This window comes from Megalops cyprinoides, chromosome 15, assembly GCF_013368585.1.
Source record: "Megalops cyprinoides isolate fMegCyp1 chromosome 15, fMegCyp1.pri, whole genome shotgun sequence".
NCBI classification, from domain to species: Eukaryota; Metazoa; Chordata; class Actinopteri; order Elopiformes; family Megalopidae; genus Megalops; species Megalops cyprinoides.
Genome location: NC_050597.1, coordinates 10,753,756 through 10,780,779, shown reverse-complemented (window position 1 = coordinate 10,780,779; position 27,024 = coordinate 10,753,756). Strand labels below are relative to the sequence as shown.

The window sequence follows — 27,024 nt, the reverse complement described above, 5'->3', positions numbered from 1 at the left end:
TGTTTAGTCGGCGATGCGTTTTTACGTTTTCCTTGCTGGGCGCACGTCACAGCATCCTTGCTACCTAGCTAGCATTAGCTACTACTGGGAAATCCGCTGTCTCCTTCCTTTCTCTATCTAGGCCATTTGACAAGAAAATCGGTCTACCAAAAGGCATTTTATTTATGAATAATGGGCGAGGTTCCACAATTGGTCAAAATCTCAGTTTCCTTGAAAATACAACCCAACAACGGGCCGGTGTTTTTCAAAGTGGATGGAACGAGATTCGGTCAGAACAGGACTATAAAATTGCTGACAGGATCAAAGTACAAAATTGAAGTGGTTGTGAAGCCAGGAGCGGTCGAGGCAACGTAAGTAGTCTATACATGAGCGAATAGACATTAAAGCCTGGATGATCTTTTACGTTTGTGTGCATTTCTTATCCATTATGCAGTGTACAGTCTATGATGTCTGTCGGAGCTACCTTTATAGTTATTCATTTCGTTCGTTATTTTATAGGCCTTGCATGCTCTGTATTCAAGCGTATTGCAAGTAAACGCCAACGAACATTGCTAAATGTGAATTTAAAATCGGCCTGTAAATGTATGCACACTGAATTGAATGCTATGTTCGTGGACTACAGTTCAGGGTGTGAACCATCGGCAATCATGATAAAGGTGTGTCCTGAACCCCCATGGCGGATGGAAGCGAAATAAAAATATTCCATTGGCGTATTGTGCCATAAACTGATGATTCGTGTTATCTATTGATATCCGAAATCAATCACACGGTTGAGTCGTGTGTAATTTTTTTTTAGAGTGTGATATATTGGATGCTTGGATGCTTTCCGTGTAATCGTCTAGAGGGAAATGGTAAAAGTCGCAGCCAGTTTGCCTGGCCTCACTGCGTCTGAAATATTTGCCAGATGATGAATTCACGATTTACGAAGGAGCAGGGCCTTTTGTTGCGGTTAGGGTGACGTCCTTTTCAACTCTGCTTTATAAACGATACAAACGGGGCAATAGAGGGTTGTGAGACTCGTTGGTTTTTCTGTCCTGAGGCTCAAGTGCGTGTGCTTTTTTGGCATGTTAAATAAGACAAGCCTATTTGCCACCGATCAGTACAATGAAAGCTTTACCTGAGAGTATTAGATTACAGTAATACATTGATTCATTTCACAGCACCATGAGCATAGGCGGGGTTACCTTCCCCTTGGAGCAGCAGTCCAAAGATCCTCAGTCGATCGTTTACACCGGCATCTATGACACAGAGGGTGTGGCGCATACAAAAAGCGGGGAGAGGCAACCTATTCAAGTCAATATTCAGGTAATGTCTATATGCCATAATTCATCCATATTAGATGTGATTTTGACATACAACACAAAATTACAGAAAATTTACAGAAGAAATGCAAAGACCTACAGATAAAGTCTACAAATAATAACCAAAAATTTTTCAGTATCTGAGTATGCATTCATTTTTAGGTTCGAGGCCTAAGTATAATGGATTACATCATCTAACTCTCATCACACTGCAATTCTGCCATGTACTGATAGAGACATTTTTTGTTCTGCATGCTGAAATAATGCACACAGCATTGTGTATTGAAAGAACATGTATAAAAGAACATCTGTTTGATAGTTCTGTCTTTTGTCAGTCCTTCCTCTTACTTTAATATGGATCAATGATTATTGACTAACTGACACTCCACCCCCACCAACCCTCCCTGCCCCCACAAACCACCAACACCACAGCCAGCCATGTACCAGCCATGCCTATTAACTCCCATTAATACCCATTAACTAAGGCAGCACAGCAATATTGCCAGCAGTGTATGTATGTAAGCAACATACCTCACCACAAAATCTCAATCTACAAGCTCATTGTAGTACATCTACAGCTGCATGACTGGCTACTGCAACTGGCTTTATGTGGACCATGGTATCACACAGATACACAAGGCAATACGTTGAAAACCCGGGATAGGTATTGTTTTATATTAGGCATTTATTAGCTCATATATATCATTTTATTAAGTTTCTCGTAGAAATTATTATTGAATATGCACAGGAACTCTGTAAAGCAGCTGGTTTGCTACTGATGTAGTAATGCAGTAGCACATTTTGTACTATCAGTTATTAAAATATATATTTAAATTTATAGTGAGCTTTAATAATTAGCTTTGATTGGGTTAGTATGTTTGTTTTTTCAGCACACCATCTCTCATTTGAAGGCCAGTTGTATTTTAAATACCAAATCCTCTATTTTATACCTATCATGGGAACTGAAGGTGTCTAGATTGAAATTTCATCAGATAATTGTCTATCATCTGAGCAAGCTCTGTGTCTCACTCTCTTTTCATCTTTTTTGCATGTCAGTTTACCGAAGCTGGCCTGTTTGAGACAGTGTGGCAGGTGAAATTTTACAACTACCACAAGAGGGACCACTGTCAATGGGGGAACAGCTTTGCCAGCATTGAGTACGAGTGCAAGCCCAATGAAACCCGCAGTCTGATGTGGATCAACAAGGAGATGTTTGTCTGAGAAGGACAACTGCCAGCGTGTGTCTGGCAAGACAAAATCCAAACACAGCACTGAACTTATCAAATGACTCTTCTATATCAGACAGTATGAAACCTTATCAATGGCCCATATATGAAAATAATAAAGCTTTCCTTTGTTTCTTCTCTTATGTAGAGTGTAGAGTACAGTAGAGTTATGTTGTCGCATATAAGTGTGTGCTGAAATTTTTCCTGCTGGTAATCTGTGTGATGAAGTGTTGTGTGAGTTGATGCTGTTATTTAGTTCCTCAGTTTTTTAGCATTTATGTGCAGTAAACATTGTATACCATTATTTATATTTATTTTCTACCTCTAAATAGCACAAGCCGAATGACAGCTACAGTACAACAAGTGTTTACAGAGTTTTAATTCTGGCACTTTTATTCTTTAATTGTTTTCTTAATGTATTTGCAAGCCAAGGTTATATCATTCTGTTATAGTGCTTTACCATATCGATGTTGCTTTCTTTGTGGTTTGTTTGCAGTTATTTGCTAGAAAAATAAATATCTGAGAAAGGCAAAATACATTTACACAAAGTTCAGTTGTATCTTTCTCATTAAAACGTATTATCTGTAATTTTTAAATTATCAGTTGTCTTGAAAAGAAGAATATCATTCACAACCAGCATATGCAAATGATGACCCCCCCCCCCAAAAAAAAAAAAGAGAACTGAACATGGTGCAATAAAGGAATTAAGAAGTATTTGTTCTTGTGCCTCATTTTTTCACAATGTGAAATGTGTGTGTGTGTGTGTGTGTGTGTGTGTGTGTGTGTGTGTGTGTGTGGTACCTATTATTTGTTGAAAACATGGTACTGCAGGAATGTGAATGCTAGTGTTCCATTGCCAAGTGCTTGTATGAAGAAGTACATGTACAAGAAGTCACCTGTAGGTGGAGCTAAGTGAGTTATCAACACACACCACAGCTTTTTACCTGAATCAAGTGGAAACAGTGAGATTCAAGTTTACTTGTTTTGAATGACAGATATTCTAATCATGGAACTTTTTTTCATAGTCCTCCAGTAAAATCAACTGATATACTATTGCTCTGTAATCCACTTACTAATTAGCAAAAATCTGGGAATTGATTCCAGCCAGAACTTTAACCACAGTACCAATAGGTGTATAGTGCGAATCAAAATGCTGTTCAGTGGCAAATGCTCATTGTTAAGACTTTATAATGAGAGGTTAAATAAGGAACCAAGGAAATTATTGCAATATATAATCCTTAAGTGCCTTAATACCATGAGCAGAGGCATGGATGAATCATGTCTCTGGTAAAATTCCAGTGTATACATTTTTGGTTTTATTTTTTGTGTGTTTAGTTATTTGTTCTGGTCAACCTCATTTTAGTAACAGAAGACACATTACAATTATCAGTTATAGTTACAGTTTAGATGAGAGACCTGGAAAATACCACACATTTGCCATAGGATTCAACTTATTTTCAATGCAAACCTTAATTTCCCAAAAAATCAAGTTAGTGTCAGTTTTTATGCAGTTTGTATTCACAAAAGCTAGAAGATAAATATTATCTGCAGGCAGAGTGAGACACAGCATGTTCCAAATGTGGCCTTCACCATGGAACATTGTGTAAGCAATATGTCCCTCTTTGTATGAGGCTGTATGAAGTGACCTTGCTTGTAATTTATTGACTGGTGATTAAACAACAAAATTCCATTTAAAGGAAATGCCTACCATACCTACATCCATGATCTGAACACAAAAATATTTGCTGCACAGTAATTCTTTTGGTTTTAATTGTGCTTCTTAAGACAACTGTTAATTGGTTATAGTGCACTTACTGTTCCCATGAGGATGACTTAACACAGATTATCGTATAATGTGAATACATATTATAACTGCCGGGTCCAAGAAAGTTGTTTTTTTTTTTTACTTCTACAACAGCTACAATAGCAATAACAATACCCTCTATGAATTACAAATAAGTTGATGTGGTGAGTTTGAGAATAATTTACTGGCAATGCATTGACAAAATACATATATACACGAGGATACTGCAATCACCGCTTGTTCAGCCATGAGTTGAACATGAAATACTCAAATGCATTCACGTTACAAATGGTGTCCACAAAAACGTAGCCGAATAGTCATATTTCAGCAATTTAGCGAGAAAGCCTGCTTCAGCGCAGTAACATTTGTAACGTTAAGGTATTTTGTCAAAAGAGCAAAGGGACCGTCGTAACCACGCTTAAAAGAACTTCAATGCGTTAAAAAAAAGTCTGTTAAATTGGATTTACTCCATCGTCCCACTTCAGTATAAGTAGACACATTCTAAAATACAGTATTTTATTTACAAACGACTACAGTTGTCACTTTGGGGACTGCCTATGCAAATTGTTCGTTGCACTGGAGAGACTATAGGGTAGCATAAAGGAAGTACCCGGATGCACTGTGCTGTTGCACCTCCTCCTTCCTCCTCCTTACACCAACACAACACCACCTCCGCTTCTCCTCCCTCCCTGCAGGTCCGTCGGAGCCACTGCAGTAAAAACCGTCATCAGCAGAAGGACAGAGAGCGAGCAAATCAAACGCGACTCCAAATAATAAGACTATCTGCTTGCAAGAAAACAGCGTAAAATAGTGTTTTAGTATATCTGATTTACGTCCTCACAAGTTCCCTTCTTGCAAATCCATTCCTATATCCGGGAGAAGCGTTTCAATATCCGACCCTCAAAATGGTAAGGATCGACTGTTGTTTTTAGCCGTCTAGGTAGCTAACGTTAGCCAGTTTACTAGCGAGCTGGGTAGCTCTGGACAGTGGATACGCCTTTATTTAGCTAACGTTAGCTAGCTAAGCAAATATGTTCATAACCACGCACCCACAGGCTAGCTACCTAACGTTAGATAGCCAGCTAATAACCAAATGTAAGCTAACTGGCTAGCCTATAGCGTGCGTGGTTAGGAAGCGAAGTGTGAGTTGTCAAAACGAAACCACGCAACTGGAGACAAGAAGACAGAAAATGACAAGGAAATTATCTTCGTGACTGTAGTTATAGCTGTAGACGTTGGCTACACGAGTGTGGCCCATAGTGTGAATATCTGGGTTGAACATCGGACACCTTTTCGAGCCAGTCGAGTCGCTAGCTAGCTGTCTTGATGCATGAGTTAGCTAGTAAGAATACTAGGAAGCTAAACGTATGCACGTTTCGCTCCTGTTTTGTAATGGGGCGATCTGAAAATTCATCCACAGGTTAAAAGGTTTAATTTCGGTATGTGCTAACTTAGGTAGTGTTTGTTGGCAGAAACCTGTTTAAAGAAGACATTACATGACGGCTACCTACTTGAGTAGCATGCTGGTATATACATGAAAAATATACTAAAACAAAAAAATAATAATAGCCAACATTAAGTTAGCTAGCTTGTTAGCAAGACATGCTCCTTGTGCACCATTGCATAGTAGCTAATTGCATAGACTAGCTAATGTTAGCTAGCTTGGAATAGACGAATGATTAGCTAGCTAGCTCTTTAGCTACTAAAAATAGTAAAATGGCACAACATCGAGGGCGATGGCGTATTCAGCGATGTTAGCTAGCTAGCCATCTGCGGTCTTTGGAGGCGAAAAAGTGATCGCTGATGATTTGTTGCTTTTGAAAACAGCGAAACTTTGATTGCTTTTAATGTATTTTCCTGATTAGTTAATTATGATCACTTTCGGCAGGTACAGCTAACGACAGATTGTGTTGAAGCGTGGAATAGTGTCACCCTCTCCAGCACTAGCAACCGGTGAAATGAGTGTGCATTTAGTATTGTATCTAGTCTTCAGCTAATTACCTAGTTAACGAAAGATAACCGTATAATTTTGTCGCGTCAAATTTATGTTTGCCGGACCGCTCAGCATTATTGTTAGACTACGATTAAATAACTATCGAATAGTGCTGTTTTTCTGCGATCCAAAAATTAAAACGTTTTTGCGCAACTAGCAAAGTATATTAAAACTAGTTGTGTCCTAAAGCATATTGATTGTTGGTTAACTAGGCGATTTATGCTCGTTGCCAGACAGTTCATTTAACATAGGCCCGTGTATCATAAGATTGTCGCGGAGCGTTCATAGTGATGTACGTGGCTGTATATGTATATGTGTGTGTGTGTTGGTGTTGGGGGTGTCGTTCGTTCTTTAATCAGAAGTGTCACACACCGGGAAGATTATGTGATTTTAGTATCGAAAACGACTGTGCACACCTTGTGGCAAAATGCGGTGCCTGATGATTGTATCACTTCAGAAGATTCAGTCGCTCCTTTAGCATTAGACTTTTATTTTCTTCAGCTTTGAGTTGATGTGAAGATGTATGGTAGCACTGCTCTCCACTCCTTTTCTTTTTCTATATCCTCAAATTAGTGGTGTGCCCAATCATATGTGTAAGGTCAGGTTTTTAGTACTTTGAGCTCACTGTTGTAGTAACACTGGGTGTATCTTTAACTACTCCTAATAAGACACCCTATTTGGAAGTAGTGTTGGTTTATATGTGTTTTGGGGTAGGATTATTTACCCCAGTGAAGACAGGGGAATCGTAAGAGGCCGCATTGATTGAGGAGCTTGTGGGTTTACGCAAGCGCTCCTCGTTTTAGTATTATCACGACCCGAGTCAGTTTCTTTAAACGCAAGTGCAGCGGTGAAAAAAAATCTTATAAATACTCACTTTTTACCCCCTGCTGCTTTTTGGTAATGATACTCTAAACATTAAATGTGTAATCGATGATGAACCGGTGATTTGGTCGCATTGAAGATTTATGTTAAGTCAAAACATCCCACCTTTGCTCCAGACAGAGTGTAGCAATTAACATAGATGTTGTGGATATGAGGTACGCCAGGATAACAGGACCCATAAGGAAGGAGTCCGCTAACACTCTGCTCAATGCAAATTGTGGTAGTATTAACTTAAGCAAATTGATGTCTTTGACAGACATATTTCAGCAATTAAATTCAATCAATACTAAAACATAATCTACAGACTGTTTTGTTTGAAGGCATGATGACCCATTTGTTATGCAACTTCCATCAAGAGAAAAAGCCTGCCAGATGTGATAGAATTTCATTAAGATGCTAAGTAATTAACTCATTGATTAATTTTAAAGCATTTTGGTGTACAGATACTGTCAAATATTTTTTTCCTGAATAATTTAGTTATTGCAGTATGCATGATGTCTTGGCTTGAACAACCAGGAATATGCGCATTCCACATATGCCATTACCTAACTAGCTTGGACCCTTCTAATCTGACTGAAGAACATTCATGTTAATACTTGAGAAGGCCTATGTCTTTTCTTCAACCTCAGTGGTAAGCTAAGAGCAGTAGAAGGAAGTAACCCAGAAAGAAACATTAATATTTCAGGCATGTTTGTGAAGCGGTTGTTACTGCAGACCGTTATCAGTGTATTATGGTCTTCGCCATCTGTTCAGTGGGACCTTTGGTATAGCAGCCTTTCACATGCACATTGACATGTATCTTTGTGGAATCAGAGACATAACGCAGTTCTTGACTCCGTGTTGATTGAATATGTGTCCTGTACATGGCATGCGATGGTTATTTATTCCCTGGTCTTTCTGGAGAATCCAGTATTATATCAGAGAACATGTGGATATATGAGTGAAATAAGAGTAAAGCTTTAAGAGGATTACCCTGCCCGCTCCGCCTGCTGAGGTTCTAATTATTTTCATATTTGCATGTAATCCTCTCAAGTTTTGCAGTTTGCTTTTTCAAGGAGCAACTCATACGAGGAAAGTTAATGCCTGGAATCAAAATGTAACTTTTATAATTAAAAGCAGTGTAGCATTACTGAATGTAACTTTGACATGTCAGATCATACTTTAAGTGTGAACTAATGAGCAGATGGAAGAAGGTATTGCAGGTGCATTTGGTCAACAAAATCTATGTGTCGGACACAGACCAGCTACCTCATAGTGATAACACCCCCTCCCTTCGCACCAGAGGCCCACAGATCCAAAGACATTCTTACAAAATATGTGATGGTAATGGCTGGAAAAATACCTGATTATACAGGACATCACAACTAAAACATGTACTGTGCTATTTGGCAGTATAAGTCGTGGGCAGAATGGGCTCTAAGTTTAGAAGTATAGTACATGACTTTCCAGACCAGTTGGCCCTCGTTTCTATAGACTGAGTTTCAACTGTTGGTCTTTTTGCTTAAGTGTTGCACCTTGGTCCACAATGAAGAGCTGTTTCACCAGGGTTTAATTCCCTCACCCAACTTCATTTAACACCGAAGCTCTAACCAGTCAGCAACACCTCCGACTTTACCAACACGTTAATCTGTATGGGAGACAGAAGTCGTGCATGTGGTAGGAGGGACGCTACCCTGTGTGTACACATAAGAAGCATCCCACAGGCAGTGATCTCCGTCTGACACGATGGTCTGACATCAGACTCCAAGAGCAGTGGCTGAACATTATCACGGATGCTCCGGTTACAGGATCCCTTAAGTTACACCTGTTAGGGTGTGCGCATAACTGAACATGCTTTGGTAATGCTTACTGTTCTTACAGGACAAACAGGAGCTTTTGATATACAGAGCTGCCTTATATATTTTTTATTTGATGCATTTTTAAACTTTCTGATATCAAATATCAAACAACTAATGGTTTATGTACATTTATTGCTCAGTTTAAAAGGGTAAATTTGATAAATGTAATTCGTGTAGTCTTGTCGTTACTGGCAGTATCTCACAATATATATGTTGACTCCATATATTTAATCATGAAGTACACCTGCTGTCTGTTCTGCTGCCTCAGTATATTGGTGGTCCCCGTTCCTTTCAGATAAATGTATGCTTTCATACTAGATGGGTTCTTATAAATAAGTTGAAATATGATTGGATTTCTAATCACATGTTGTGAGGATTATTTGAAGTTTGTTGTGATGATACTGGGTTAGAGAGAACTGCTCACTTGGAGAAGCATTGAGGGCCTCCTTGTTCATTGTCTTGCTACACCAGATCATCAGATATCACTAATTACAGTGAGTCAGTTATCCTGCTTGAGAAGCATTCCATTAATTGCTGAGGCACTCGATAGCTCTGAACGAGAGCCTGCTGCTTGTACCTCTCTACAGCTCCCCATATTTGGCTCACTGTTTCTGTGACACATCAACTCATTTGGGGTTGGTGGTGGGGACTTCTTTGTTCCTTTCAAGTAATACATGCGATTCAAAGCAAAGAATGATTCAGAATTGTTCTCCAATTACAGTACTTCAGACATTTCCTTTTTTGGAGTAATCATCCAAAAGTATGAAAACTACCGATTTTTTTCCATTAATGGGTCTGGAACAAGTGCAGCACCATTACGTATTACAGAGTATTTCTTTGGATGTTGCGCAAGAGAACCTGCCAGTGTATGCTTCCCTTGCCATTTGCAAAGAAACCTATCCCTCTGTCCTATCAAACCCATTTGTTGAAATGCACGCATTTGGAAGCAATTGCTTTCAGCATAAAATAATATTCATGGTAAGATCCTATTACATTAGATCTGCAGAAATACTGAATGAAAACAAAGCTCTCACATTTTTTTCCTTGAAAAATTGAAAGCATTTTAATAGCACAGCTGATGCTATTACAGTGCCATGATGTTACAATTGCAGCATAAAAAATGTTCTTGATGTTAGACCTTTCAGAGGCTCCTTATGTAGTTCAGATGTGATGGTCAGAGACAGCAAATAGTGGTCACAGATCTGTGATGGTGAAAGATTGTACAGAGAATTAAAAGTCCTATTGCAGTGTTGTATTGTAAACTTAACGGGTATCAACAATACTTGAAACCGGCTTTCAATACAGTTACAGGATGTGTTGAGTGAACCTTTTGACAGTCATTGACATCTGTTCAGTTTCCTGTGGAACTGGAGAGAATGCATTACTTTTTTTCTTTTAGATTTTTACACATACCTGCATGTCCACACTTGCTGAATATTCTATATTCTTGTATTTTGTATTTTTAATAATATTTTTCTCCCTCCCCCCCTTTTTTTTCAAGTTGCCAGTTTCATATTGGTTCGTCACACTGCAGCAACCTCAGCACTCATGTAGGAGTGCTAGGGGTAGCGAATGAAATCCTCAGTGCACCGTAATGAAGCAAACAGCATTTGGAGGATAGGTGCACTGACATTCTCAGAGTAGCTCATTTGTGCCTGACATGTTGCAGGGTGCCTGACAGCACCGAGACGAGTGCTGCCAACGAACCCGCCAGTGGAACAAAGCCAATTGGTCATTCTCACCAGATGACACAGCTGGGCATGAACCTGGCTGGAGTCCGTGCTTACGACAGGTTCCTTAACTGACTGAACCACTTAGGAGCCTCATTGATGAGAGTTTCATCTTAATTTAACTGTGCTGTTTTCACTCATGAAATGCTCCATACTTGTTACAAACTGGTGCTATGTTTGATTTCATGAAGTCACCCACTGAGGGGAAAGGGGAAAAAAAAACTGTATAAACCTTTGAGGCTTGGAGGAAGCTGTCAGGAATGGAAAATAGAAAATACCCATCCTTGAAAAAATTAATCTGCCAAGTCTGAACGATTATTTTAGTTTTATGCACTCACCTTGTGTCCATTTATATAATGTGTTGAGAAACATTTAAATTTTTTCTGGTCACAGTATTACCAACTGAAGCAGCTGTAACTAACACAGTCACTGTCAAAACTGTGCAAGACATGGTTTCTGCAAAGCAGCCAAAATGATTTTTAATGAAGGATGCATTATTTATGGGCAGCACAGAACGCTTCACCTCCCATGCTACCAGCCCATTTGCTCATCCTCTCCAGTGATTTATGTGTGTTGTTGCGCATTATTGCATTGTGAACACAGCCGAATGCATCTGGTCCCATAGTTACCCCTTCAGCCTATTACCGTGCATAAAGGAACCATTTTCTGTGTCTTAAAACAAATGCAAATCTAGCTGTCATGCTTTTTAATGGGTGGGCCAGTATGAGACACCTATGGGATGGTTGCAATGTAGCTGACCTGACCTTACTTATTTGCAGAGTAATCCTAAACCCTCAATCCCCTTTGCCTTAATTCGTAATCTATGAGGCCTAAAGTTAAACTAGCATCCAGCAATAGCGCAGATCCACAGCGATATATTGATACAGGTCATACGCTTCTTATCTGGCAAGAATAAGGGCTTCTGTTTTATTTGAGCTGTTACTATGTTTAGGAAGAAACGGGACAATTCAACAGTAAAATGAAAACACACACATGACATCTTTAGAGCAGTGAGTTACATGCTAGTCTGCTCAAGGCTAATCCTCCTCAACCTCCTGATTACTACTGTCCTTAAAGCAGAATACATCAGAAGGTAATGCCAAATGTCTCTCAAGGAGTTAAACCATGTAGGCTGATCAGAACCCTAACAGATCCATATCCGACACGTGGCAGCAAGACTTTTCCACACATTTGTTGCCTTAACACAGGCTGTTAAACTTGGCAAGGCACTGGTAATTATCTGCTATGTTCTGCTGCCATTACTGCTGCTCTGACTTCACTGGAAGGCTGATAAACCTCAAATGGCCAGTTTGTCACAATCAACCCTCAGATTTTTAGCTGAACTGACATGACACCATCAACACTTCAGCATCAAATGTTACCTAATCTGGAAAATGCTTTCTTTTTTTTTTTTAGTAAACCAAGAAGGTCAACTGTAGTCAAAATGCCACCTCCTCGTGGATGCAGCATTGGTTACATAATTTCTGATAGGACTCTTTTAATAAGCTCAGCAGTTTATTTAAAGCCAAATGAGTGGGAGACTCTCGACCTAAGAAAGGGGTTGAGACTTTCCCTATGTAAGAGCATCTCACCATAGAAGTAAATGGTTAAATAATGCGAGAGAGTTTTTGGTTGAATTTGTTTTGTTTAATTAGTCCTGGAAACATGAATTGATGGGGGAATTCAGCTTGTTAGGTTTACACACTGAATTAAATTTACAGATGAACATTATTAGGTATCCCACACAACAAACAAGGTTTGCTTGTTAAGTGTGATCCCATTTGCAGGGATAACCTCACCTCTGATCTCGTGCCTTTTCCTGTCATTCAAGGACATGTCATGCAGAGACTTTGACCTTTGCTCTTCTCTGATACAGGATTTAAAGTATTCAAAAACAAAGGTGTTTCTGGTCTAGTCATGTTTCTCTGTTGTGTGCCATTTCTCTGTTGTGTGCCATTCTGTAAACATACAAGAACTCCAAAGATCATTTGCATGACAATTCGATTGATATGTTTTGTATTGCAATACTACAATTTTGTGTTATTACAATGAAGAGTCAGTTGTTGGGAACATTAACAAATGATACATGGGTTTGCGTGGCACTGGCTAGTTTGAAACCAAACAGGAATCAATTGTACGCTGTAGTAGCCTTCAGAAGAACATAGATCTCCAGAAATACCCTGTATCTTACAGAAAACAGTTTTTTTTTTCTTTTACAAATGTGATTTTAGAACAATGTGCACACTGCGTTATGCCCTGTGTCATGTATCCGCGCTCTGTCCGGGCGATCTTGTCGGCTCTCCTCCGCACACCCAAAATCTGTCCAGTAAGCAGTTTTGGGATGGCAATCTCAAAGGCAGGATTTCCTTGGAGGGAAACCCCGTGCTGGGTGTTCCGCACTCGCCTGGCTCTCTCTGTTTATAATGGAAGGCCAGAGGGAGCGGCGTGGGGAGGGCTTCTGGCACGGGCACAGACATTCCCCCTCCTCACTAGACCCACGCTGCAGAGCACTGAGGCCGGAAACCCAAGGACCCTTTGTGGTCATCTGACGCAAACGGCTGTCACAGAGCGTACGCGATCCGCATTTCTCGGTCTCGAAGCAAAGCAAGCCTTCAGCCACACTGCCGCGGAAACAAAAAGCCTCTGTCGCACAGGCTGGAAGTCCTTCACTTTCCTCGGAAATTTATTCAGAGGTGCTGCGAGACGCTGTCACTTCCTGCCCTGTCACACAACTGTGCTCTCCCTGTCCTCTCCCTGGCGCTCATTAATAACCTTGAATAAGTTAACATTTACAACTGCAGACTGTTTAGAAAGTTTTTGTTGAATATTTGGTTTACTCGACTGGGCTCTGTCCGGACTTCTTTTTTGGTTTCCCTGTGCATCCTGTTTGTATTTGAAAAGCAGTATTGTTTAAAAGCCAACAAGGGTAGTTCTGCGAGAAGGTGTAACCCAGCCAAAGTAGGATGGATATACCGAGCGGAAGCAGATCAGCCTGGTAAGGGTTATTGAATTAGTGTGTGTTTGATAGATTCTAAACACTTTTCATGGGGCTCATTTTCAGGGGTTTTTCCAGGAAAAAATACATGTTGTATGTATATGTATATGTATATGTATATGTATATGTATATGTATATGTATATGGATACATACATACATTACCAGGTCAGAGGCGTCGGAACAGTGCCATTTCATTTTACATCACAACATGCCTGGGAGGTTATGGTTGGAATGTGTGTTTGTGCTGTAGGTCAGGTTGATATGAATCTGAGCGATAAATCACGGAGTACTGAGGATAGGGAGGGGAGACTCCCTTTACGGCCTAGATGACAGACTGAGGAAGATCAGAATCCGGTAGTGACATGTTTGAGTGTATGAAACAGGCTAGCATAGGCCTGCTCTGTTTGCCAGTTCCCCAGAAAACTCATTGAAGGATTTTTAAACAGGCTGTATGTCTGCACAGCTTTGTACAACCAACGTACTTCCTGTAACTGTGCCATGAAAAGAAAACCGAAAGAATTATTACATTATTTCTGACTAATGGGATGCATGCAGACTGGGGCCTTTATGTGACATGCAAATGAAGGTCTGTCACTGGAACGAGTGGAGCTTTGTCACAGCTGTGCTCTTCAGCATAATGACAGGCCGACCATCAGTGTCTGCCTGGGGTTTGTCTGCCCAATAGTGTCCCTGATTACCAAAAGAATATGAACTCCATTGTGTTTTGGCTGTAGAGCTCATGAATTTTAGAGCACACGTTTTTGTAAATTAGAATGAAACGTCACTCTCTCTGTAGAAGAAGGTTTAGCATGCAGATTGACTGTGGCAAGTCCCTTGTCTTCTATTCGTAAACCTACTGACTACCCTGGCTGTTGTGTTCAGGTGTTGTCTGGAGGATGTTGGGTCCTATCACTGAGCTGCGAATGACAGTTGTCTCATAGTTAGAAGAAGAACATGGTAAGAGCTAGCCAGTATTCTCAGAGCTGCCCGCCATGGCCTTCTAGTGCTGTAGGATAAGCTGTGTTCCATGTGTGACTACAGGAATTTGAATATTAGACATTTTTAATTGGCCTCTGTTCATTCATACCATACCAATGGCAGTTTATTACAGTAGATGCGGAGGGCTGAGTTGCAGGGGTTGGACAGATCTTCATGTCGCAGGAGAGGGTCAGGAGTGGGACATTGTATGTGTGTGTCAGGGGGAGATGGTGGGTGTGGGCTGATTATGTCTATTATGGTGCTCAATTTCTGTCTGCGTATTTCCATTAAGTTTACATTGTAGGCTTCTCTTCAGTGTGCGCCAAGCAGCCTCTCCTTTGTCAGGGTTCTGTAGCTTTCTGTTGGCTTTCTGTTCCAAGTACCCTCAGTCCTGCAGCACTTCAGAGAGGCAGTGAACACTGGCCCAGTTTCCAGCACTGGCAGAACGGTGCCCTGATTCCTGTACATTTTGTTGATTCTTGTACATAATTAACTTGCATTAAAATTTAGAAGCGTGCTCCTGGGACCTTAGTGGCAGGGGAATGAATTCAGCATGTGTTCTGCAGCAGAAGATAAGAAGATAACTAAGCGGGATCTCTGAGGCCCTGTGGACGAAGGCCTGATGTCCCTGTTTATAACAATCTTGTGACACCGGATGCAAAGGCGTGTGACTGAAAAGGACTGCTAAGTCCTCTCAAGAGATTTGCTCCTGAATTCTCCAATTGTGCAGATTCACACTAAATTTCATTAGTGGGTCATGGAGCCAAAAGGAAACCTCTTGCGTACAATGGAGCACACTGTTGTCTCAATCTGTTAATGTTACAGACGACAATCCTATCACATCTTTGATCAGTACTTCTGGATTCATTCTCTAAGTGATATCCCTATTTTGTGTTTACTTACAACTTGAAACACAATGTTAGTACTCTGTCTAGTAATTGCTTATTGGAAAAGTCTGTATTTTCCTGTACAGAGAGAGGACTGACATGGATATTTTTTCTTTCTCTCCTCTGCAGGGAAATGAAGCAAGTTATCCCTTGGAAATGTGCTCCCACTGTAAGTATTTGGATTCACGCCTCCATGATTGAAATTATGCCATATGCTACTGTAAATACCATATGTTAAAGCTGAAGAATTTGGATGCCGTGTAATGTGTGTATAGCGCTGCAATCTGCATGAATGATTGTTTGACTCAACCTCTATTCAGATTGAAGTGTTGCTGACATAAGTTTAGTTCTTTTATGGAATAATATTCAGGACACCAAAACCTCGGCCATAACACAAACATTCAAGCTGTTAACATTAATGACATCCTTAATGTTACATAAAACCTTTGACTCAAAAGTGAAAACTCAGTATTTCAGTCAGTTTGCATATTTCGAATGTGAGTGCATGGTCAGCACAGATACAGCTCAAAGATAAGGCTTCATGTTGTTCACTGCCTGTAAGTTTTTCTTTTTTTTTGCCTTGCATATTGGCAGCTAGCTCGCTAATTAGTACAGCCTTAAGACGGTGTGTGCATCACAGTGACTCGTTAATAATTTATACTTTTTGGCTGCACTCGGTTGATACCCTTGAATGTGATCCGCTCTGCGTGCCTGCACCTCTACAGACCCCCCTCGCGTGACTCAACGTTTTCCTCCGATGCACGCCACTGGATTCGTGCTGTATCCAGTTGCCTGCCCTTTACGTTTAGGGAATGGGGTGAGCGTGGGCTGTCCCAGCTGCGGCACTGAATTATCCCATTACGGTTTCTTAAAAGCATGGCACTTGGAGTCCCAAGCTTGGTTCTGTCAGGTTAGATGCACTGCCTAACTTTCCTATAAACCCCCCCCCAGACACGCACATGATCAGATCAAGACCTCAAAGCGTGAGGCTGTTACTCACTTGGCAACCATTCTTAAAATTTCTTTCTAAGTCTCTTCATTTTTAGGTCTTCTTTTTTTCCTCTTTTTTTCTTTTTTCTCCTCCTTGTCTTCAGCGCTCTGTGAAGATTCAACTCAGTCCGACCTACAGCTCAAGTACCGATACCTTCCATTGCCTCCTGTGCATAGTGTTGTGTAATATGGAATGGCAGTGACCTGAGGACTTTAAAAAAAGCTAAGCACAGATTCATTTCAGAAAGTGGCTCCTTTCTCGGTCTTGTCCATACGTACAATGTGGTTTACATTAGGTTGTATGTCTGTGATGTTGCAGTGTTGGAAAGTCGATCCCTGCAATGTTGAGAGTAGGTTACACTGAAAGTGGGTTTCTGCTGGGGTTTACACAGACCTTCATGTGAAACCCTCCCATGGCGCTAGAGTCTCAAAGAGAGGTGAAACAGCTGGCAGAATAGCAGCATTGAGATAAAGGCAGACGCAGCCCACACGTATGCCGTCTGTTCTCCCATGCTGCAGTCCCTGGTACAGCAGTGTGAACCACTCTTCACCGCTCTAGCAGAGACGGGAAGGAGTTCACCTCACCACAGAGGCTAAAAATTCCCCCCTCGTCTTATAAAGGTCAGCTCCAGGGCTGGTGGGGGGGTCTTGTTTATTTTTAGTAGTGATATTCTGTCATCAGTTTGTTGCCCTGTCCTGCCCAGTCCTGTTCTGAGGAAAGTCGGTGTTTCAGGATGAAGTCGGGCCCAGCAGTGCTATTCCTTCCAGTGGATATTAGTGTTCAGCAGGTTGGACCATAAATTGTATGAGAAGTGAGAGTGCCAAGTCCAGCAGAAACTCCTGCACCTCCTAATGAGCTGTGAGGCTTTGCGTCTCCCATGGGGGAACGCCTGGGACATTGCTGTGTGATTTATTGCATCACTTATCACTTATCAGTCTTCTGGAAGCACAGTCTCTTAGGTTCTCCCTACCTGTCCCTCTTATTGAAGTCTGGTGCTACTCTGAAACACAGTCCCTCAAATTTCTGTGCAGATGGACATTTTTCGGCCACTTTCGTGTCAAATCCATTTTGGATACAGGTTTTGACTGCCATGCTATGGTATCAGATCCAGTGCTTCACAGCCAGGATCCTTTCAGACGTTTCAGAGTCAGGCTTTGGCACACAAGCTGAAATTACAGCCCTAGTTCCATTAGCAGGCGTTGATTGATTGTTTATTTGGTCAACACCCAGCACACACCTCCCGTCATTTCTGGGTCATACACCTGCATTTATGCAGAGGGCAAAAATAAACAAGTGCTTCACCATGACCCCCTCACTTCTAGCAAGTCACACTGACAGCCTTAAGCCATATGCCATACGCCAAGGTTGCAGCCAGAACTCCCATTACACCAGAGCTTCTGGAAGAAGACAGTTGAAGTGACTCCTGCAGTTGTGTGCTGGTATAAACTCAGTTCTCAGTCCCCTGCGGAGGTGTGCAGCTTTAAACAGCGCAACGCTCAGACCCCGACAGCTGTGTATAGGTATGTAATTTAAGCAGTTCAACACATGGGGGCTCTATAGCCATACAACAAATGTGCAGCTCAGATCCCTGTGGCTGTGTAATGCAACAAACTCAGCACTTGATTTACTGTTGCTGTGTACCAATATAAAACAGATAAACACTTAGACTTCTAACTGTACTCAGGTGTCATAACACTCCGAATCCTGCAGCTACGCAATGTAAAATGCATTGACCATTTGAAGTGTTCTGCCAAGAGCTCTACCTCTGGCTAATGTGAAACTGGAATTAGGGCAGGGATAAAAAAAAAAAAAACCTAAACTGTTACCCACCTGCTAATCCTGACATTTTAACCACTATTTGAAGTGGTATTAATGGAGTCCCCTAAGAGGTTATCATGAATTTTAGAATTCATATTGTATCTTATCCCACCGTTTCGTGTTTTTGGAGGCTGAGTCAACAGTACACAGCTCATAGCCCACGGAATCCCCCGATTCCCCATCTCTTTTTGCCAGCCTTCGGTGCATGCTGTGAGCTGCTGATGCGAATTTCACAAGGGCTTTAAACAAGCACCAGGATACAGCTGCCACCCACGCACTGACACACTCTCTGTCTCTCTCTCTCTCTATCCCTCTCACACACACTCACACGCATGTGTGTATGTGCATACACACACCTACACATGCAAAGCAGCATGTGTAACACACACTTCAGTGCTCCTTCCTGTATGTACACTGCAGCATGAATGACAAGAAAAAGTGGTGGAATCCACTGTGCTTGTAGTGCATCTGAAATCCATTTCCCAGGGCGTTTTCACCACACCTCTGTGTGGAGTGGCTTTGAGTGAACCAGCATGATTGAGCCCCATGTAGGAGGTGTTGTGTTTCTGCGGCAGTAAATTATGGGACGCCATTACAGTGAGAGGTGCATTCGCAAAACCCCTCACAGAAATGGCAGTGCGCTTAGCATATTTCCTGTAATCTGCTTCAACAATCTGTTCAGTCAGGAAAGTATGTTCAGTGCACCCACCCACCTCAAACACAGTACCATATATGTCGTTAATTGTTTGTTAAATTGTTACTTTTGCAGTTGATGTCTTTTCCCCACAGTCAAATGAATTCATTCCTAAAATAGGAATGCTCATTTAAAAGAATTTTGCATACAATTTTTTTGCCACCCAAAACAGAATATTTGGTTAACCAAACTCCACTTTTAATCCAAGCCACTGTGTGACACTCTTCCTGTTATACTTCTGTGTGAAACACAGTACGTATTCATTCTCACTCTCTAGAGAGGCAAATCAGTATCATCAATGACTTGCCTATTATTTAATGCAGGCCCCCCCTTTGTGTGTAGTAGTAGCACTAGTACTAGTTAAAGTGTAACTGGATTTATCTACATTTTAAAAATAAGCACAGTACTGATCAAAGTCATTAGTGATGTCATGTTGAATTCATTTCATGTTCAGTTCAGTCTCATCAGTAACACAAAGCAGCTTCCCTCTCTTCACAAAGCTGCAACTGTTTGGAATATGGTTCAGACAGATAACCAGCACTTAACCTACCCAAATGATTCCAGAAGTAATGTGTTGACTATGCTGGTGATTTCAAACACACAGTCCTCTTCTACTTGCAGTATGAAACCTGCTTGATATGTCTTGTTTAATGACCGGGCAGTCTTCGAAATCATCTCTTGCTGCCTGCAGCTTCCCAAAGTAAGCAGTCTGTTAGCTGGGTTTTTCCTGTTGCTAGGATTTCCTCTTGGGGCAGGGGAGAGGATTGAGGGGTATTCTCCAGATCATGATGCTATTAATACTTTTTTCTCTTGCACTCTCTGTACGTTGTAGGAATAGAACTGGCATTCGGCCAGTGAAAATTCATGAAATGTATGGCAGTCCAATAGGTGCTGAGCACTATACATACGAAGCGGTTCGGTCCACAAAACATGGATGCCACATCTTTCCAGCTAGTCTCGGTCTCAGTTCAGGCTAAGTGAGATAAGGTCATGTTGCACTTAGGGATGTGGACTGGCTTGCTTCGGAGCACAGTGCCTTTTTTGGTAGTTGCATTATGAAGTAGTTTGACATACATTATGTGTGTATGAAGGCAGTAATTATCACTCACCTGCAAGCCATATCTTTTTATCTCCTTCACCTTCCTGTTTTGCAGTTAAAGTAAACATGCTGAGATTAGTTTGTTATCCTCACCTGTGTAGTATCAGCTGTCTTTTAAACAGTGTAGATGAGAGGAAGGTGAGGAAATATCTTTTAATTAAGCAAAAAGGTAGTATATCCAGATTCCAGTATACATGATCCCCAGTTCCCTTCATGGGAGTACCTTGATTGGTCTCATGTCTGTAGTGCCATGTTCCAGTCAGCGAAAATGATGTCATCGACGCCCTGGCAGGAAGTCATTTTCAGAAGGAAGTGTTTTGTTTACAATATTACAAAACATGAAGTTGCCAATGACAATTGCTTATGAACATGCCTGGCTCTTTGCATGCTTACTAGTGTGTGTGCTCACACATATGTAAGATAATGAATGCCAGTTTTGAATATACCCAAGATGTTTTTTTTTTAGGTTACATGAGGGCGTTTACTCCATCACCTTACTGCCTGTATTTGTGCAGTGGCACATCTAGTGGTGTAACTTGGTTATGACAGTTGACATCTGGGCAAGACTGCTGGTAGTTAGAAAGCATTTGGTAGCCTAATGTATATATTATAACATGTTACTATGAATGCAGCATCTTCTTAATTATAACCCAAGGGACAGTTGCCTCAGGCATTAGAAACAATTTTTTAGGACTGCTTAAGGACAGGTTGAACCTTGGTCATTTTTGTTTGCTGGCATTACCAACAGATCTTAGTTTAACATCTTTAGTTTATTAGGGATTATTTGTTTGAATTGCACCAAATACGTCTTTAACTCTTGCCATACAAGAGAATCTGTACATTAATTACCAAGCATACAGTTTTAACATTTTTATTCAGTGCTCAAGTTACAGCATTGCATATTGCATTATTTCGAATGGGATAGCAATACTGTTTTTTCTTCTGTAGTATTAAGTCTTAATTACCCTGGAGGAGTAATACTGTATACAAAGATATTTCTCGGCAAAGCTTCAATGTAGATAAATACATTTTACTTCTGTTAACAGAGATGTACATTTAATGCATGGAGTACGTGTTTCTGTATTTGCATACATTCGCTCTGTCAAACAAAATCAATTTTTACACGTACAAAAAGATATTATGCAATCATAATACATTTCTCCCGTTCGTAAAAATACCCAGAGATCTGCGCTGAATGCCCCCAGCAACAACCATGTGCTACTTGTCCACCACGCACTTAATCATTGGTCCTTTTTTTCTGATTAGTCATCAAGTGAAAGCATTATCTCATACACCTTCGAACCGCGCACAACGAGAGGATGAGCCGACCACTCTACTGTATCCTGCACTCTCAGGATTTCATTTCAGCATTCCAGAACCTGTGCGGTAGCTCTCGGTCAGATCTCTCTCTCTCGCTCTCTCTCCCGCTCACTCTCTCTCTCTCTCTCTCTCTCTGTTTCTCTGTCTCCCCCTCTACCTCATCTCTTGCTTTCGCGGCTGTGTAAAGATTAATAGGTATATCTTACAGAGGAACTGATTAGTGTTGCCGAGGGTGTGGGGGACAGAAGGACAGGGTCATGTGACTGTGAATGAGCTTAGAGTTGGTAACTCAGTATGTGATTCCAAGCCTTGCCGTTAGTACAGTGCAGGGGAACGGCAGCTTGGGATCACTATGGCAAACACAGACAAGGCAGAGGGTAAGCTTCCATCTGGGCAGGGTTGTGCTTTTCAAACGGCAGCCAAGGGCCATAACACCAGATGTAAGTTTATGGCCGAACGGACCCTTCTCTCCTTTGCTGTAACTTGTGTTTCTCTCCTTGTGTTTGCATGACGGTTTTTGTGCTGTTGAGTGGAGGTGGGAGGAGTAGCTGGCCGTGGAATGAGCTGTACGGTGAGGCGTTCCTGTTGTCCTGCCTGAATCTGTCCGTCTGAACATCTCTTTCTCTCTCTCTTTATTACAGTTGATGCTGATGAGATTAAGAGGCTAGGGAAGAGATTTAAGAAACTCGACCTAGATAATTCAGGCTCGTTGAGTGTGGAAGAATTCATGTCTTTGCCTGAATTGCAACAGAACCCCCTGGTACAACGAGTTATTGATATATTTGACACAGATGGCAATGGGGAGGTTGACTTCAAAGGTAAGACTTTTTTTCCCCCCTTGAGGTCCTTGTAGCCTTCTAATGTTTAGTTACCACTCTTGCTAACTTAAAAATGTAGGCATTTAGCTTAATTTCTTAAATACAAATATTTATGTGTACATTGAATGTAAAATATAAGTATATTTTGTATGTGCATGTATTCCTATATGCAGTTTGTATTTGTATGCACACACTGATGTATTTAAGTATTTACTGACCTGTTGTGCTAATGATTTTTAATGAAAGCATTTAGTCACCCATTTGTTTGTGTTAATTGAGGTCTTGCAGTAATTGCAACCCCAGAGTGATTATGAAAGCAGAGAATTGAGATTGGCTGTAACAATATTTGAACAATGCCGATTTAGACAGGAAAGCAAGACCTGCTTGAAGCGGATAAATGTTTTGCAACGATTTCTGAATTTAAGCTCATTTCTGTTAATCGAGGCCTATAAGAGTGTTTCATGTCGTGGTTCTTTGTGGGGAAAACACAGGCCTGTTGTTCTCATGTCCTGGAATTTCCCTCTATCTTATGGCTTTTCCAGATCATTAATCACATTTCATGATTAACAAACAGATCTCGATAAGCAATGAAAAAGGTTAGGACTTTGGCCTGAGTTGTCTCTAAAGTGGAGGCCAGTTCCAGATTACTTTGAGTTACTGCCGTGACGTGAGGGACAAACATTGACCGGATAAAACGTCACTGCACCTGTCTGTCAGTTTACATGCTGAGCAACGAGTGTCTGCAACTTAAAAAAATGTTTTTTTTTTTTCCCTCTCAGTTTAAGTATTACCAAGGAACGTTTCCTTGATTTCCAGGGCTTTAACCGTCATGCAGCAGCACTAATTTAAGCCTGGCCAGAGCTCCCCTTTTTATCTCTTTGTGTATTTACGTCGGCAACTTGCTCCATATGTCACCTACGTATTCCCACAAGTCACAGCTGGAGACTTACAGCTAGCATACAGATTAAGCCACTTACAAAACTCCTTATGTCTCTACTCACTGTTCTTTACCCTGGTAAGGATTGTGAGATGCTCACAGAATTGGCCAGGCAGTAGTGTGTACGGTAGTGATTTTAGCACTGTGACCACAAAGCCCTGTTCCGTTAGCTCAGGGGTAATACTAGTCAGTCATAGTCCCTGGCCATGGTTTTTGTCCTTTAGTTTCTTTCGGTGACTAACCTTCTCACAATTGTTATGATTGGTCAAATTAATTACTCAATTATGCCAATAGCGAATTAGTTAATTTGTTAGTTAATTAGTTAATTTATATCACAGTTAAGCAGCTGGCTGGAAAGGGAAGCAACTGCACTCTACCCTGCTGGAATATGATTTGATTCTTCTGCCTTACGTTTAGTTTTAGTGCTCACTATGTACACCTGTTGTATTTTTGTGATACCCATGTCTCTAAAATAACTGTAATTTTTTTTCTTTTCTCCAGAATTTATTGAGGGTGTCTCACAGTTTAGTGTCAAAGGTGACAAGGAACAGAAACTGCGCTGTAAGTACAATCCAGTGGGCCCCGCACCTATCAGCCTACATGTTGTTGAATCTGTTACTTTGCGTAGACTGTATTACCTTAATCAATGTCACTTACTAGAGCCTAATAGCAGCATCATTATTTGAAATGCATCTGCCTCAGTAAGTAATTTTTTTCAGATCAGCCACATCAAGCATAATCAGTGTTCGTAATGAATATTTTCATGTAACTTGCACAACTATTCATGAATAACTTCATGAATGGTTATTCCTTTCTCTCTGTGTGTCTCTGTAGTTGCCTTCCGGATCTATGACATGGACAAGGATGGTTATATTTCCAATGGGGAGCTCTTTCAGGTCCTCAAGATGATGGTGGGAAACAACCTTAAGGACACCCAGCTTCAGCAGATAGTTGACAAAACCATTATCAACGCAGACAAGGATGGGGATGGGAGAATATCCTTTGAAGAATTCTGTGCAGTAAGATGAAAGATACACTTAACTTAAATATAACTAAATAAAAGTAAATTTAAAAATCAGATTTATAAAACCTCTGAGAGTTAGAAACATGTTTTTTCCAAAATTGTGTTGCCTCAAAGTGAGGATTACGTTCAGAAAGATGAGGAGGTACGTTTTCCTCAAAACTCTTTAGAAAAGGGTACGCAGACCTTGTTTTGAGTAGACCATTTTTTCCTGAACTCATCAGGGGCAAAAATGCGGCTGTATTCCCGCTGAGGCTGCAGTATAAATTGGCGAGAGGGTTTCCAACATTTGATCGAACCTGAGCCAAGGCTGTGGGAACGGTATCACAGACGCAGGCCCAAGGTCATTAGCAACTGTCCTCAGCATTATTGGATTTTCAGTGAAGAAAACAGAATTGTGATGAAATGTAATGCCAAAAATGGCAACCACATGTAGCGAGGGGAGAAGAAGAATGCCAAAATGGAAGCGTGATTGTAAATGTTTTGACGCATGCCAGGATCAGAGTGTTAACAGCAGAGTTGGTAGGGCATTGCAGCAAATATGGTGTTTTGGCAGTCACACCAGGTGTTACATGAAAGCAGATATAGTAGCAGTGGGAAAACAGGCTTGGTTGCAAACCTGCTTGACCATGGCAAAAAAACGTACATCATTGTGCTTGTATTTCCCTTCTCTCCATCAGGTTGTAGGCGGCCTAGATATACACAAAAAGATGGTGGTGGACGTGTGACGGGTCCCCGAGCGCCTCTCAACACTCGCTTTCTTCTCCATCTCTGAAGATCTGCTCAAGATGTCCAGCAATGCTTTCTGTGTATTTCAATGGAAGTATTCTCTCTTTGAAGCCACTTTTTTTCCAACACGAGCCTCGTGAAGCCAACCTTTAAGTGTTATTGAACTTTGATCCTCTCAATGACTCGGTGTAGCACTTTAAAAGCCTGAAGGACAGCTATTCTTCGTGAACGAGCATCTCAGTTTGGTGGAGCAAGGGAAGAGGGTTGGCTTGTTTTTTTTTTTCCCTCATTTTAATTTTTATTTATTTTTATCTTGTCTTTTTTTTAAGGAAGTATATCTATAGCTTTCAAAAGGGGAAATGTATAGTTAGCTGAGGTGCATCTTAAAGATACTTGATTTCATTTCAAAACAAGTAGAGTATGAAGTGCCAAGCAGAACATACAAATAAACCAGTTGAAAGTACGATCATCATCTACCATCGTTTAAGGTTTTAGACAACTGGTTAGAAGTATATGAAGCTCTGTGCGATTGATGAGATGCAATTTCTTTTCCAAGTGTATGGCAGTTTTATGGCAGTTTGTTTTTTTCTATTTACACTTTGTAATATGAACTGGTTTGATTTGAACATTTTAGCTTTCAATCAAGTATACCACAAAAGTAGATATTGTTGGATTTTTTTGTAACAAGGAGATTGTATGTTTATTTATACATGTTTATATTGTTGGGGAGTTAATCTATTCCTTGTCTTGCTTTCTGAAATACAGTAGAATAGAAATAGATGCCAAGAAGGTGACATGTCTTTGCATACAAAATTGTGGTTTACTTTAAAGGCAGGTCTTTGTTACCCAGTGAATATGTGAATGGTTTGCGTCCATCAAACTATTCCCAAAACACAAAATACATTTCATGACTCCTGAAATATGTCAATTAAAATAAGTTGGAACATTTTAATGTATTTTGTATTTTATTACCTTTTAAACAGCAATTCAGGTTAATGCAGCTGAATATTCTTAGTTAAGGTAAAAATGCACCACAGTTGTGGCTTCTGTGATTGTAGGGGGGAAGTGCATCTTTATAGTGCGTTAATTTACAAACTACTGCAGGCAGCATTTTTTAAACCTATGTATGTATATTAGGTGAAAGAGGGATACATAAAGTGTATGTAAGTTTGACCTTTTACTATTTCAAATGAGGAAAGCTTTAAGCTAAATGTATACCTTCCTAGTTACTACTTTACAGTGCCCTATATTTTAAGTTTTAATTTTAGCGAATAACTAAAGTTGCTCTTAAATTGTCATTAACATGTTAGCGCAATAGATGTTCAAAGTGGAATACACTGAGTGTGAGCATGTTCTCTGTGGAAATAATTTTTCTGCCCCCTTTCTCATATCTAGCTTTTTTCTGTTCTGTGTTTTAGATGGGGGTATAATGGAGAAGAGGGATAGGAGGGAGAATACATTTAAAACAATCTACATTTTACAAAAAAAAGCCTCATTGGTTTGGAAATTTTGTCTTTTCATTGCATAGTTCAGCTTTTGCTGGACAAGTTGCACGGTCCAGGCAGGTGTTTCTGGTAGAAGATGCTAGACCACGAGCATCTTTCTGTCCTGGCAGTTTTTCAATCGAGTGCTGCATGTCCACAGCTTGGTCTGTTCCAGAGGCCCTGGGGCTTGATATGCTTGCATGACATGGAGTTTTTCTTTGTGCATGTAGGTCCATTTTTTAAAAAAAAAAAATGTTCCTCTTGTTTACATATGAATTGTAATGTTAATATATTTAAAGAATCATGGTATGATATGGATGTTGCCAAACTTTGGTAAATGTTAACATATGATCATTGATAATGAAACTCCACTACATGTAAACCTTTTTAAAATCTTCTGGATCAGCGCATTGCTTGAATTCTGGCAAAGTTTCATATCTGTTCCAGTGTCAACTGCCATGTGCTCTGCTTCAAGGG

The 27,024-nt window shown here is 40.6% G+C and overlaps 2 protein-coding genes across 2 annotated transcripts; both read left to right on the top strand.

The window, feature by feature from the left end:
- Positions 1–46: 46 nt before the first annotated feature.
- On the top strand, positions 47–3,186 carry LOC118790203 (CB1 cannabinoid receptor-interacting protein 1-like). The gene is made up of 3 exons (XM_036547082.1): positions 47–350; positions 1,161–1,305; positions 2,358–3,186. Exons 1-3 carry the CDS (start codon positions 172–174, stop codon positions 2,520–2,522), a joined length of 489 nt encoding a protein of 162 aa, XP_036402975.1. The 5' UTR covers positions 47–171; the 3' UTR covers positions 2,523–3,186.
- Positions 3,187–5,144: 1,958 nt separating this feature from the next.
- LOC118789863 (calcineurin subunit B type 1) lies at positions 5,145–26,948 on the top strand. Its single transcript, XM_036546555.1, has 6 exons — positions 5,145–5,239; positions 15,766–15,805; positions 22,200–22,376; positions 23,815–23,874; positions 24,148–24,332; positions 25,015–26,948. The coding sequence occupies exons 1-6, from the start codon at positions 5,237–5,239 to the stop codon at positions 25,060–25,062; spliced, it is 513 nt and encodes a 170-aa protein (XP_036402448.1). The 5' UTR covers positions 5,145–5,236; the 3' UTR covers positions 25,063–26,948.
- The last annotated feature ends 76 nt before the right edge of the window (positions 26,949–27,024 follow it).